The following is a 16,287-nucleotide window of genomic DNA, read 5'->3' on the forward strand; positions in this document are numbered from 1 at the left end:
AGATTACCCGTGATTTCCTCACATCGTTCCAGGCAAATACCAGACTGGTTCTTTTGAAAAGGGCACGGGCGATTCCCTTCCCCATTCTTTCGTAATCCGAACTTGTACTCAACGAGCAAACTGTCGTAGAGACGTTAAATTCTAATCTACATTGCTTTCCCAATTACTACTATTTGCACTCAAAAAAAGAAGTGAGTCTTCAGCTATTCATTACCCCGATGGCAACATATTAAAGGTTTAATGCTCTATCAATATTACTGTCAATGCAGCGATTTGAGGAACAGGTCATGTCTCAGTGGGAAGAAGAGTGGCAGGAAGTAATGGACAAGAAGTTGCGGCGGGTGAAACTTGCTACTCGGCTGTGGTGTCTCCCCTTTCAGCTACAAAGTCGAAGAAATATTTATCACTCGCCTTCGGATTGGCCACAATTTGATTGTACACAGTTCCTCTTCTGGCGGAAGAATCCTGCAATGGAAAACATATTTCTGTATGATACATTTTAAAGGACAGAGGGTAGTTTACTGACCGATAGTTATTCTATTTTAGTAGATGATGAGGTGAATCTCGTGTACGACTCTCAACATTTTGTGAAATATCTGATTTGCTATTTTCTATCAGTGTGGCAGACTCACCCTGTTTTTTTTCTTTTTTTTTAGCTGTGCGCCAGTCACACTTTCCTGAGTTATGCTTTTTTAGCTTTTATTCTATATTTTAGTTAAGATTTTCATAGCACGTTTAACGCAGTTGTACATTCTTTGTGCTTGGGCATGTTGGATAGCAGAATGTGAGTGCATAATGGGACAAGGTGGCTATAACTGTAAGTGAAACAATACCTTTATGCATAATTCACTTTTATTTTAAATGTTTTAATTACATTCCCCGCGGAATATATTGGCAAGGCCACTAATAACATCGCTGTTGAGCGTCATAGATTTACACACATGGACACCACACACACACACACACACACACACACACACACACACACACACACACACACACACACATAATAGCTCGCAGAAACATCGTGTTCATACTGTTGTGTGAAAAGTTGGAGAAGATATATAAATCTTGCACAGTGTTTTTAAGTATAGAAAAGTCAGAATACTGGTGATAATTCATCACACTGCAGATGAGCGTGAGCTGGATGCTGGCAGGTTCTGCTGGTGCTGGCCCCGTTTCTCAAATTGGAATTCGAATGGGCGACGAGAATTGTATAACACTGCGTAGCAGCAGCTCAGAGTAAATAAAGAGAATTTCTTAAGGAACATCAGTTTTCGAACACTGTTGCCTCAGTAGCACTAGCACTAACGGGGCGGGATGCGTAGTAAAAGCACCATCTAACCAACCAAGTGTATGCAACTGATGATGTATCCGTTCATCTTCTTACGAAGGTATGTTCCATACTGTGACCACTCCAAATGTTACTTATGTGCAACAGGGACTTCTTCACAATACCCAGATTTAAACTAAGTTCATAGTACCTCAGGAGTCCATAGCTGCTACGTATGGTTGGTGGCCACGTGCACACAAGCTCCTGCAAACAGTGTTTCACTGTTTCTTAATCTTGCTCGGTCGAGATACGGTCGACACCAAGCGGCGCATCAGCTTGTAGAGGACAAACGCCACCGTGGCCCCCACAGCCAGTATGAAGGCTATGACGTCGAGCAGCAGCAGCTGCCACCAGTGCAGGTCGAGGGCTGCGCTGCGCAGGTGTGGAGCCCCCTGGTGGCGGATCACGTACTCCACCCACCACACTGCGTTTTCTAGAGACGTGCCCTGGTGTACTCGGTAGATGGCAGAGTAGCGCTTCATGTTCTCCTGGTAGCTGCAACAGAGAAAGGGAATTAGCTACCTTCCTTAATTGGAAACGCTTTTACATCTAAAAATGTTCTACCATATATCACTTCTGTCATGTATAACTTTTTGCACTGGAGTCTCAGCCTGTGTAGGAACTTGTACAGAAAAGAATCTTTAAGGCATACTACAGCGATTGAGGAAAAGTCACCAAAAGGAACAGGGACGTGAGTAGTCTGAGTATTGCTGAAACCTGCACGGTGCGTTTTTCATTCTAGAGTGCCTCTGCCAGGCACTTAAGTGTGATTTGCTGAGTATCCATGTAGATGAAGGAAAAATGTGTTCCTCATGCCCCACATTCAAGTCGGCGGCACGTTGACTCACAGCAGACCGAGATCCTGAGACGCGGCAAGGTAGGAGTAGGCAAAATGCAACAGGGAATAACGATATTAATGTGCTAATAGTAAACTGCAGGAGCGTCTATAGAAAGGTCCCAGAACTGCTCTCATTAATAAACGGTCACAATGCCCATATAGTACTAGGGACAGAAAGTTGGCTGAAACCAGACGTAAACAGTAATGAAATCCTAAACTCAGATTGGAACGTATACCGTAGAGACAGGCTGAACAGTGAAGGGGGAGGCGTGTTTATAGCGATAAGAAGTGCAATAGTATCGAAGGAAATTGACGGAGATCCGAAATGTGAAATGATTTGGGTGAAGGTCACGGTTAAAGCAGGCTCAGACATGGTAATTGGATGTCTCTATAGGCCCCCTGGCTCAACAGCTGTTGTGGCTGAGCACCTGAAGGATAATTTGGAAAATATTTCGAGTAGATTTCCCCACCATGTTATAGTTCTGGGTGGAGATTTTAATTTGCCAGATATAGACTGGGAGACTCAAACGTTCATAACGGGTGGCAGGGACAAAGAATCCTGTGAAATTTTTTAAGTGCTTTATCTGAAAACTACCTTGAGCAGTTAAACAGAGAACCGACTCGTGGGGATAACATATTAGACCTTCTGGTGACAAACAGACCCGAACTATTTGAAAAAGTTAACGCAGAACAGGGAATCAGCGATCATAAAGCGGTTACGGCATCGATGATTTCAGCCGTAAATAGGAATATTAAAAAGGGTAGGAAGATTTTTCTGTTTAGAAAAAGTGACAAAAAGCAGATTTCAGAGTACCTGTTGGCTCAACACAAAAGTTTTGTCTCAAGTACAGATAGTGTTGAGGATCAGTGGACAAAGTTCAAAACCGTCGTACATTATGCGTTAGATGAGTATGTGCCAAGCAAGATCGTAAGAGATGGAAAAGAGCCACAGTGGTACAACAACCGAGTTAGAAAACTGCTGCGGAAGCAAAGGGAACTTCACAGCAAACATAAACATAGCCAAAGCCTTGCAGACAAACAAAAATTACGCGAAGCGAAATGTAGTATGAGGAGGGCTATGCGAGAGGCGTTCAATGAATTCGAAAGTAAAGTTCTATGTACTGACTTGGCAGAAAATCCTAAGAAATTTTGGTCTTATGTCAAAGCGGTAGGTGGATCAAAACAAAATGTCCAGACACTCTGTGACCAAAATGGTACTGAAACAGAGGATGACAGAATAAAGGCCGAAATACTAAATGTCTTTTTCCAAAGTTGTTTCACAGAGGAAGATTGCACTGTAGTTCCTTCTCTAGATTGTCGCACAGATGACAAAATGGTAGATATCGAAATAGACGACAGAGGGATAGAGAAACAATTAAAATCGCTCAAAAGAGGAAAGGCCTCTGGACCTGATGGGATACCAGTTCAATTTTACACAGAGTACGCGAAGGAACTTGCCCCCCTTCTTGCAGCGGTGTACCGTAGGTCTCTAGAAGAGCGTAGCGTTCCAAAGGATTGGAAAAGGGCACAGGTCATCCCCGTTTTCAAGAAGGGACGTCGAACAGATGTGCAGAACTATAGACCTATATCTCTAACGTCGATCAGTTGCAGAATTTTTGAACACGTATTGTGTTCGAGTATAATAACTTTTCTGGAGACTAGAAATCTACTCTGTAGGAATCAGCATGGGTTTCGAAAAAGACGGTCATGTGAAACCCAGCTCGCGCTATTCGTCCACGAGACTCAGAGGGCCATAGACACGGGTTCACAGGTAGATGCCGTGTTTCTTGACTTCCGCAAGGCGTTCGATACAGTTCCCCACAGTCGTTTAATGAACAGAGTAAGAGCATATGGACTATCAGACCAATTGTGTGATTGGATTGAGGAGTTCCTAGATAACAGGACGCAGCATGTTATTCTCAATGGAGAGAAGTCTTCCGAAGTAAGAGTGATTTCAGGTGTGCCGCAGGGGAGTGTCATAGGACCGTTGCTATTCACAATACACATAAATGACCTGGTGGATGACATCGGAAGTTCACTGAGGCTTTTTGCAGATGATGCTGTGGTGTACCGAGAGGTTGTAACAATGGAAAATTGTACTGAAATGCAGGAGGATCTGCAGCGAATTGACGCATGGTGCAAGGAATGGCAATTGAATCTCAATGTAGACAAGTGTAATGTGCTGCGAATATACAGAAAGATAGATCCTTTATCATTTAGCTAAAAAATAGCAGGTCAGCAACTGGAAGCAGTTAATACCATAAATTATCTGGGAGTACGCATTAGGAGTGATTTAAAATGGAATGATCATATAATGTTGATCGTCGGTAAAGCAGATGCCAGACTGAGATTCATTGGAAGAATCCTAAGGAAATGCAATCCGAAAACAAAGGAAGTAGGTTACAGTACGCTTGTTCGCCCACTGCTTGAATATTGCTCAGCAGTGTGGGATCCGTACCAGATAGGGTTGATAGAAGAGATAGAGAAGATCCAACGGAGAGCAGCGCGCTTCGTTACAGGATCATTTAGTAATCGCGAAAGCGTTACGGAGATGATAGATAAACTCCAGTGGAAGACTCTGCAGGAGAGACGCTCAGTAGCTCGGTACGGGCTTTTATTGAAGTTTCGAGAACATACCTTCACCGAAGAGACAAGCAGTATATTGCTCCCTCCTACGTATATCTCGCGAAGAGACCATGAGGATAAAATCAGAGAGATTAGAGCCCACACAGAGGCATACCGACAATCCTTCTTTCCACGAACAATACGAGACTGGAATAGAAGGGAGAACCGATAGAGGTACGGAAGGTACCCTCCGCCACACACCGTCAGGTGGCTTGCGGAGTATGGATGTAGATGTAGATGTAGATGTATGGTTCTTTGTCAGCGACGTGACATTCGTTCATCACACACTTGTTATCCTCCAGTATAGCAGTTTGCGCCTATGTAAATTAGGTTGCTATGATGTTGAAGATCCCCTCTAGAGGTCTCTTCTACACACTCTTGACCTCTAAAACGCGAATCCTGCTATAATCTTGGTTAATCCATGATTCATGATTATCAGTTTATGTTCAACGTCGGTTTGCTCGCGATGTAATACCATACTCACTGCACTCATATTTGTCATATCCTATTCAGATATCATATGTACATTCGAGTCAAAACCATACCTAGCCCCAACTTTCTATCGACATAAACGCCATATACTGAAATGGGACAACCCCGCCTGTGACTTTTAGCTACATAGTTTAAAACCAGAAAACACATTCGATCTACATCTACATCTACATTTATACTCCGCAAGCCACCCAGCGGTGTGTGCCGGAGGGCACTTTACGTGCCACTGTCAATACCTCCCTTTCCTGTTCCAGTCGCGTATGGTTCGCGGGAAGAACGACTGCCGGAAAGACTCCGTGCGCGATCGAATCTTTCTAATTTTACATTCGTGATCTCCTCGGGCGGTATAAGTAGGGGGAAGCAATATATTCGATACCTCATCCAGAAACGCACCCTCTCGAAACCTGGGCAGCAAGCTACACCGCGATACAGAGCGCCTCTCTTGCGGAGTCTGCCACTTGAGTTTGCTAAACATCTCCGTAACGCTATCACGCTTACCAAATAACCCTGTGACGAAATGCGCTGCTCTTCTTTGGATCTTCTCTATCTCCTCTGTCAACCCGACTGGTACGGATCCCACACTGATGAGCAATACTCAAGCATAGGCCGAAAGAGTGTTTTGTAAGCCACCTCCTTTGTTGATGGACTACATTTTCTAAGGACTCTCCCAATGAATCTCAACTGGCACCCGCCTTACCAACAATTAATTTTATATGATCATTCCACTTCAAATCGTTCCGTACGCATTCTCCCAGATATTTTACAGAAGTAACTGCTACCAGTGTTTTCCGCTATCATATAATCATATAATAAATGATCCTTCTTTCTATGTATTCGCAATACATTACATTTGTCTATGTTAAGGGTCAGTTGCCACTCCCTGCACCAAGTGCTTATCCGCTGAAGATCTTCCTGCATTTCGCTGCAATTTTCTAATGCTGAAACTTCTGTGTATACTACAGCATCGTCCGCAAAAAGCCGCATGGAACTTCCGACACTATCTATTAGGTCATTTGTATATATTGTGAAAAGCAATAGTCCCATGACACTCCCCTGTGGCACGCCAGAGGTTACTTTAACGTCTGTAGACATCTCTTCATTGATAACAACATGCTGTGTTCTGTTTTCTAAAAACTCTTCAATCCAGCCACACAGCTGGTCTGATATTCCGTAGGCTCTTACTTTGTTTATCAGGCGACAGTGCGGAACTGTATCGAACGACTTCCGGAAGTCAAGGAAAATAGCATCTACCTGGGAGCCTGTATCTAACATTCTCTGGGTCTCATGAACAAATAAAGCGAGTTGGGTCTCACACGATCGCTGTTTCCGGAATCCATGTTGATTCCTACAGAGTAGATTCTGTGTTTCCAGAAATGACATGATACGCGAGCAAAAAACATGTTCTAAAATTCTACAACAGATCGATGTCAGAGATACAGGTCTATAGTTTTGCGCATCTGCTCGACGACCCTTCTTGAAGACTGGGTCTACCTGTGCTCTTTTCCAATCATTTGGAGCCTACCGTTCCTCTAGAGACTTACGGTACGCGGCTGTTAGAAGGGGGGCAGGTTCTTTCGCGTACTCTGTGTAGAATCGAATTCGTATCCCGCCAGGTCCAGTGGACTTTCTTCTGTTGAGTGATTTCAGTTGCTTTTCTATTCCTTGGACACTTATTTCGGTGTCAACCATTTTTTCGTTCGTGTGATGATTTAGAGAAGGAACTGCAGTGCGGTCTTCTTCTGTGAAACAGCTTTGTAAAAAGGTATTTAGTATTTCAGCTTTACGAGTGTCATCCTCTGTTTTAATGCCATCATCATCCCAGAGTGTTTGGATTCGTTCGAGAGCCAGACAACGCTCTTCTCCATGTGGATACATAAAGGCAACATGTTGTTCCTTTCAATAACTGGCAGTTGGTTCCTTCTGTCCCGCTGCATCGCAGTGTAGCTGTGATCATTGCACGTTCATCGTGAACGTAATTGTCTGCGTGCACCACCAGAATTTCCATTACACAGTACGAAATGCAAGATTCTCATGTTCTGTCGCTCACTACATGCGAACTATTAGTCCTATTGTAATTAAATTTTGTACTCGGACACGTTATCGCTGGAGGCCTCGGTTTCTGAGTTATTCGAGAAAAAAGCGTTTGGAGGTTACTACTGTACGTTTCTCTTGAATAAAACGAAAACTACGGCCTCTAGCAATAACGGATCGCAGTACAAAATTTAATTGCGTTACTATTAATCTTTCTGTAGAACTAATACTTTGCACTTAGTGAGAGAGAAAATAAAATCTTGCGTATATTATTTGAAGGCATTCCAGGTTGTATAAAGCCCAGCAGCAGGGGCAGCTGAATCAGCCTGCATAGTAGCAGCATTATCATCATTATCCGTGATTAAATTACAACTTTTCGGCAAAGTAATCTAAAACATTTTAATACAATTAGAAAAATTCTCATCTGTGTATATTCACATATTTCATCAGTTTTATAGAATTAAAAAAAAGTTGTTGAGTATGTGAAAATTCTGGCCATATATCGGTTTTACCCACTTTCGGCACACCCCTCTCATAGGGAATTGAAATAACGATGAAAATGGTGCAGATTCGTCCGTTACAATGGTTCTAGACAGAGTTATAACATACAGGGCTGGCTAACACTGTTTGAGGTGACATTGCAACATTCACATAAAGGCAGAAGACGAGATGTGACTTTCTCAATTTTAAAATATATGTTTACGTTTTTAGTTCATCGTGTGTGGCAGCACGTACAGCCTTCCCTACCTTATCGTTTGACATTTATGTGGAGCTTCGTATTCGACCTGCTCCGCCGAAAGATTTTGATTTCGAGAGCAGGTCTTCCCTTATGACGTCAGCACCCAGCACAGCTGCATGGCATCTCTGTTATCGTGCAATCAATCAACATTAATAACAGCTGTTTAAGTATTACTTTTATATCATCAAGTTGTGAAAGATGGAAAGAATCAGCGTTAATTAAAATTTCAAGAAGGCAATGATTTTCGAAGCTACCAATTTTTTCGTTTTCTTTCTTACGGGCGACAGGGAACTGAGGTATCAAGATCAAGTGTAGTGAATATGTGTAATATTATCTACAAAACAGTACATTTACTCTTCTCTGCAAAAAATTCTGAATGAGTGAATTCAGTCAAAGGTACTGATCTGCAGATTTTTCCAGTATCTGTGTAGCCCATAGTTTTCCCAGTCAATAGATTACATCTCTACAGGGTGCGTTTGGAAAGTCCGCATAATACTCACATATGATTGCTACAATCACTTCAGTAAAATGTTAACTACGACATAAGTGTTGTTTGGAAGAAGTTTGATATAAATATTCTACGTTATTTTATTTACTTAGATGACAACCACACATTAGCGTCCTGGAATGGCCGGTTTCGACTATATGTGACTATATGGCACAGTCATATTCAGATCTACAAACAAGAACAAGAAATACAATCAAGGGTAACAAAAAATCCTAGCTTTATGGAAGGGTGTCTTTAAAAGTTTGTTGCGAAATGTTATGTACTATAGAATCCCATGATCCTTTAAGGACATGCGTTCTCACTCTTCCTAAGGTAACGTGTGAAGGAGTTACAACACAGTCATGGAAAATGAAAATCGTAAAATCACAAAACATCAGAATGTATTCAATGGATTTCTTTCGATTTTAAATAAAAATTACGTAAAATACACTTAAAAGTGACCCATAAATACAGATCAGCTGTAACTGCCGATAAAGTGAAATAAAAGAAAGCAGTGATGAAAATAAAGGTCATCACACACTAAAAGACGTAGATGCTGAAGGAAATAAGGTAACATGATATTAAAATGTTTATGTCCAGTAGAAAAATAGTAAGGAAAAAAGCCACTGATGTGACATATTTTAAATTTCTTGTACATACATAGTGAAATACACAATAATCAACAGTTTATATTAATAGAACTGTAGAAAATTAACTGTACTTGTCCACCGGAGTATTGAGCAGTATGTAGGACGCTGACGTGTTGACTCAAGACTTGGCGAGTTGTGTACAACAGAGGGGCCGTAGCACAGTGGATGGGTGCACGTACCGCTGGACCCTCGATGCATGAAACTGGAGGGTTGTCGGAAGAGATGTGCAACTCTTCACTAAACTCAAAATGTGTTCTTTCCACAGGTTGATTTATTTGAGGACATATGCGTGCTGCGTACAAGGCGTTTTCCCTCTCTAATAGTAATCTTTCTTACACCATCGTCATGTGCGTAATCTAACCCAGCAGGCGACCGACAAAAGGTCGTGCAGTGTGAGCGCCACTGGAGGTCCTCGGCCCTTCGGATCTGCTTTTTTCCGTGACTCGTGTGGCTACAAATAGATCCAGCTTTATACTGACGTCACCTAGGTATTTAGGTTAGCACAGGGCATCTCCAGGTCAGTCTTTACTTTCGAGTCCTCTGGGCCAGACACTGGCTGCAGAACAGGTCCCTAGTCAGAGCTCTCGCTAAGGACATCATTGGAACCATCAACGCCGCACTGCCACCAGTCATCACTGAACATGGAGCCACCGTTGACTACCTCACACATCTCAAGGAACTGACCCCTACACAAAGAACATTAGTACTGGCCGTCGCCATTATCTTAAGTTGTAACTGTTCCAGTACAGAGCGTACAAGACTTTCACTTTATCATAATTGTGTCCACTCTCAATTTACTAACTTGACTAAAATCAGTGATTGCCACGTTCTGCTACAAACAGTTCTTGTAAATACCTAACTCGATAAAGGAGCATTTATATATTTATTAATAAACTGTTTTCCTGGGTTGTGTTCCCGTTGCATCTCAACCAGTGCTCGACTTATACTTTTCTGTGATCCTCGTTTCTGACACTTGTTTAACCCCAAAGATAGTATTCTCTTGCATGTTTCATCCACGCTGAAAGTGCACTGATACTGACCTTCCATCGCAACCCACCTGATTCTACTGCCTGGGTAGTGCTACTGCTCCACATAGTGGCACAGGTTCACCACGTGAAACCCTGAAATCTCCAACCCCTTCCATGCGTCAATTAACTGCGAAAGGATTATGGACAGCCCTTCCACCATTCCAGGTGTTCGAGCCATGGGAAAACTGCTTGGCCAGAATGAGGTAACATTTTCTCGCACATGGTATCACAGATGGCACTCAGCAGCACGTGCTTTTTTTCCCCGTATGGGTGTACAGAAATTTATCAGTTGCTACAATGGCACAACCCAGATACAGTCTCATCCCCATATGAACATTTGAAATCTTGTCTCGCCGAATATTTCGATTCACAAGTGCACATTGCAGCTGCCAATGACAGGTATTTTTGCTACCACAAGCTCTGTGGAAATTTCTATAGGGAGTGGGTCAACTGGCTGCAGTGTCTGTCCATAGATTACCGTATCTAGTGTACCATTATCCACTGCAAACAATCTTACATATCTAGTCCAGGACAAGGTCCTTGTCCACTCACCAATGACTTCACAATGACCTCCTCTGATTAAAGGATTGTATGTTGGAAATGTGCCATCCCATCTTTCGACCTTTTTAACAATCTCTATGGTCTTCTGCAGTGTTCCACGTACCCTCTCAGGATTTTTCTATCTACCAGGCTCGTAGGTGCCAGCCCCAACCATGGACTTCCCACTGTACTGGGTCACCTGTTAAAGGCAAACCTCCTGCAGGTGAGCAACACCTACAAAGCCTAGCCTCATGCAGAAATTGTTTCATCGTGCCCATATGGGCCCCCAAATCCAGGATTAGAAAAATTTCTGCTGTCAAGATGCTCTATACATTCATGCCGTGCTTCCCATATCTGACAAACTCTTAATTCTTGTAGCGCAAGTTAATGCTGGCCCCACGGTTTTTCAGACTGATGCAGGTTCTTCCACGACTATCATTGTTTGGGAGACTAGTGGGCATCTGGGCTCCCACTCCAGGAACTCTCCAGACAACTTTTCAGGTAGAATAACGATACAATTGAAGTCACGGGACAGTTTACTGCCCGAATTCAATACCAGTCAACCGTCTTCATGGTATGCATCCTGGAGGTGACTTGGGGGGATCCACGAACATCCCCAGAATCTATGTTTTTAACGTCTTGGGCCAGGAAATCGATTGCTCTGCCAACAGCGTCCAGCCATCAAAACCCAGTTCCTATTTAGGGGACTTATGCAATAAGTATGAGTTAGTTTCTTCTCGACTCTCTACTGGCGTCACGTGGTTTGAGGCACCTAGCAGCCACACCCTAGTTTTTCAAGACATGCAACATCCTCTTTGCACTCAAGGAAAATCTACAGATGGTACACGGTGCCTAAAAGAAGAAGGCATCCTGGCTGCAGTACCTAATATTCAGTGGGCTACCCCATTCGTCACTGTGGAAAAACCAAATGGGTCACTTGGATTTGCAGAGATTTCAACGCCACCACTAATACTGTCATTAATACCGGTCCTAATACAAGTTCGAAGACAGCATGGTGTACCTTACATGGGGAGGATATTTTCGAACACTGACGTTCAGGACACTTATCTTCAATTCCTTTTTGACATCACACAGCATTTTAATGATCAATACCTCATTTGGCCAATTCCGCTACAACAAGTTTCCTTTCAGCATCACCAGTACCCTAGTTATTTTTGACAATACTTAGAAAACATGGAAAAAATGCTGATGATTTAGCAACCATCATAGACGCCCTTTTCTCAGTGCTCTGGCAAGCCAATCTCAAGTACAATAACTACAAATGCTGTTTCTTTATGCCACAAATCGAATATCTTGATCAAATCTTAAGTGCCTCAGGAATGTAGCCCACACCACACAACATTCAGGTCTCCTAGAAACTTCCAGTACTTAAAGACACTAAACAACTCCAGTCTGTGTAACGCCAACTAAATTACTATAGAAAATTCATACCCAATGCAGCAGAAACTGAGGAAAAATTCCATGTTGGATTGGACTCCAGCATATTTCAAAGCCTTCAGAGATCTACAACAAACTCCTCTTCGCCCAGTATGCTTTATGTCTCATGAATCTTCCAAGTTAGTCTCTGTGGCAGCTGACACGTGAGATTATGGCGTAGGCTGTGTTTCAGTCTTACGGAGTCAATGGTGTAGAGTACTGTATTGCGTTTGTCTCCAAAACATTAATGCAGGTGCAACGAAACTACAACTGGATAGAAGAGGAAGCCCAATTTTTCTGCCCTAAAGTATTCCAAAAGTACACATATGACTAACAATGTATAAGCAGTGTGTTAGTGCCACGATGTAATGAATTAGCTAATGTTCAAAGAAGTAATTTGGTAATTGTGCATAGGGAAATGGAGCGGGCGGCAAATAATGGCGTAGACAGTAAAACAATTAGTGAACAGGGAAGCATTATCGATCGATCGGTCGGCAACACCTCGCCTCAGGAATCCGAAATGACAGGACACAATCTTGCAAATACTGCAGATTCAGGTCTTGCGTCCTCACCGTTTTCTCAAATAAATCAAGACACATTTTCTGCTTTTCAAAATGGGAATATTGCCGGTTCAAATGCACTGCCGAATAGCACTGAGGAACGTGTTTCAGACACCAGTGCACTGTTATTACAGTTAATGCAACAAATGGGACAAAGGCTACAAAAGTTAGACACAATGCTTGACCAAAATCAGAAAAAAATGGGACGAAATCTTCAAAAGTTAGACACGATGGAACAAAATCTTCAAAAGTTACACACAATGGAACAAAATCTTCGGAAGTTAGACACCACACTTGAACAAACATGTGAAGATTTAACTACTGAGTTACATAACATTGAATCGAAATGTCAAAAAGTCTGTAATGACGTTAAAACACAAATTTGTGAGCATTTCCAACCTATTTTTTCGCGGCGTGAAAATGCATTATAGAATCATGAAGCAGCCATAAAAGAACTGCAAACTATTGTTCATGAAAATCACGACACCTTGCAAGCTATAATTGACTCAGTTCCATCTACCGATTCGGTTACGCAACTTGCAATAACTCAGGAAAACTTAAAGGACACAGTAGATACGATTTCAACACAAATGGACACTCTGAAACTTTGTTCAGAAAAACACACAGAGGAAATAATTTCACTATCGGATAAAGTAGCCGAACTTTCAGATTAGTTCACTAACTTACCTACAAAGGTAGATGATGATCTGAATGACACAAGACCTGTAGCCTTCACGGACACTGAAGAGTATGAACAAATTAGAAAATTCAAACAAAATCAAAATCAAATCGATACACAGTACAAAAGAGAAATCCGGGAAGTACAAGATCAGTTGGCACAAGTAATACAAGAATTACATATTTCAGAGGGCACTCGAGCTCCAGTACAGGAACAGGGACATAGAAATACGGAACAACCACAAAATAATAAGACAGCGCATTTCAGAAATTATGAAAGAAATTGGCAAGGTGCAACGAATTTTGAAATGGAACCGCCGAAACGACGTAACAATGACCGATATGTGACTCGCCGACATGATGATTTTGACTATAAGCTGTTCATTACTACACGTAAATTTAAAACATTTAAGAATTCTGGCAACGACATTCATCCACAAGCATGGCTTCATCAATTCTCTCATTGTTTTCCTCCCAACTGGTCATTGGAGCACAGGTTAGAATTTATGTGTGGCTACTTGGAGAATGAACCAGCTGTAAGAATGCGATCGGTCATTCACGATTGTCACAGTGAAGGAGAATTTTATCATGCCTTCCTCTCAGTATATTGGTCTCCAGCTACACAAGACCGAGTAAAACATAGCATCATAATGATGAAACATTTCGAACAATCTGAATTTTCCAGTCTTGTGAAATATTTTGAAGACATGTTGCACAAGAATCATTACATGTCAAACCCATACAGCCCCTCAGAACTCATCCGCATTTGCTTAATCAAATTACCTGAACATTTGCGACATATTATTTTGGCAGGACGTAGCAAAGATGACATTGAAGTTTTTCAGGGACTGTTACAAGAAATGGAAATTAACACTGACAATCGCGGAACGCGGAAACAGGAACACAACAATTACAGGTCACATCCGTCACAATTCCGCGATGAAAGAAATAATAACTGGACACGACAAGGCTATTCCCACAACACAAACCGTGACCAAAACAGACACCACCCGTATGACAACCGTTGGCAGAGTAGTAATAATTACGGGGAAAGATCACCGCAGTAGTGACTATCACAGAGACAAGCAGAGAAACAGACAATATAGGAACCAAAATAATTATTATCAAGGGAGACAGAATAACTTTAGACGCAACGGCCCAACGCGCAGTTACGATTGAGGGAGAAATTCTTCACCACGTGACCAACAAGAAAGAAACTATGGGATCTCCCGACATGACGACAGACGATATGATCGTAACGACAGACCTGAATTGCATCAGAACTGGCGGGATTCAAACAGAGCGGGGCCCTCTCGACAAGGCCTCTCGACAAGGCCAACAAAGAGACAATAGGCAATGACTCGTACTGCTGGCAGCCACAAAACGTACTTATGAAACTGATGACGCAGCTGCCGTAGCTAGTAATTACGTAAAAATGGAGGACATTAGGGACATCTTACTCCAGGAGCATGAGGTAAAACATAACAACATTGCATATTCTGTGATTCACATTACAGTAAATGATGTAAAATGTACGGCAGTACTTGACTCTGGCAATCCCATTTCAGTAATTAGTGAAACAGCCTTTAGCAAATGCAACAAATCGAACAATTGTCCTACATTACGTAAGATTAAATTACAAGGTGAAATCTTTGGAAAAAGTGTAGATGTATGCCAACAAACCAGCTTAGAATTCTTTTGCCAAAGCCCCAGTTTCTCTATGAACTTTCTTATTGTCCCATATACTGTCGACGGAAATTATATTGGGAGTACACTTTTTGAATGAATACAAAGCAATCTTAAACTTACATGATGCTGAAAAAAGTTTAGAGAAGGAAGGTAAGTCAATAGCTTTGAAATTTGAAGATTGGCTCTCAAACCATGACGAAGAAATTAATCGGCTTTACGAACAAGCACAGTTGGAATTCAATTCTTTGAAAGAATCGCTACTTAACGCGCCAATACTAGCTCATCCAGATCTGTCACAAGATTTCTGCCTTAGCACGGATACTTCTAAAGTCGGTCTTGGTGCCCATTTATTTCAAGAAGCCATAGAAAATGACACTACCGTTCAGAAAACCATTGCTTTTGCTAGCCGAGTGCTAACAAAATCTGAAAAAAGTTATTCCGTTACTGAATTAGAAGCTTTAGCTATCGTTTGGGCATTTAACAAATTCCGTTTCTTTCTTTCGGGTAAGCACGTAAAAGTATACAGTGATCATCGTGCATTACAATTTTTTATGTCTTCAAAATTAAATCATGACAGGTTAAAACGTTGGGCATTGTTTCTGCAAGAATTCCACTTCACAATAGTCTACATTCCCGGCAAGGAGAACATTGTTGCGGACGCACTGTCACGCGCACCGGCTGGGCTTGAGAAAAGTAACACAGAAGGCAACCTCGAGAAAAATTTCAGTATTCTTTACATTCAGAAAGTCGCCTTTGAAAACTTCATCACCACATCTTTAAAGGACATTGCTCATGAACAAGATAAAGATCAGATTTGGAAAGACATCAAGAGCAAATGGCATGAAAAGACACACACTCAGATTCGGCATTATTACCTGGTTAGAAACAACATACTCTTCAAACGCTGCACTGTTGCATTCCAGACGATTTTGTTAATAAGCTCATTTGGTACATTCATTTCAGCTACGCACATTTTGGTCCACGAAAATGTTATCATATTCTTCGAACGACTTGTTATTTTAACAATATGGAAAAGAGAATTCGAAGAGTCTTGTCTATTTGTAAACTTTGTCAAAAGGCGAAACCATCTACTATCTCACATCGTACTCCGTTGTTTCCTATTATTCCTTCTAAATTAAAAGAATTTGCTGCTGTTGATC

General features: G+C 41.8%; 1 protein-coding gene across 1 annotated transcript in view; it reads right to left on the reverse strand.

Annotated features, from left to right (window-relative positions):
- Positions 1-834: 834 nt before the first annotated feature.
- LOC126174950 (UDP-glucosyltransferase 2-like) overlaps positions 835-16,287 on the reverse strand; it is a 100,560-nt gene continuing 85,107 nt past the window's right edge. The window contains exon 7 of the mRNA XM_049921409.1: positions 835-1,828. Within this exon, the coding sequence (XP_049777366.1) occupies positions 1,552-1,828 (277 nt within the window). The 3' untranslated portion in view covers positions 835-1,551. The remainder of the gene's footprint in view (positions 1,829-16,287) is intronic.

This window comes from Schistocerca cancellata, chromosome 3 (genome assembly GCF_023864275.1).
Source record: "Schistocerca cancellata isolate TAMUIC-IGC-003103 chromosome 3, iqSchCanc2.1, whole genome shotgun sequence".
NCBI lineage: Eukaryota > Metazoa > Arthropoda > Insecta > Orthoptera > Acrididae > Schistocerca > Schistocerca cancellata.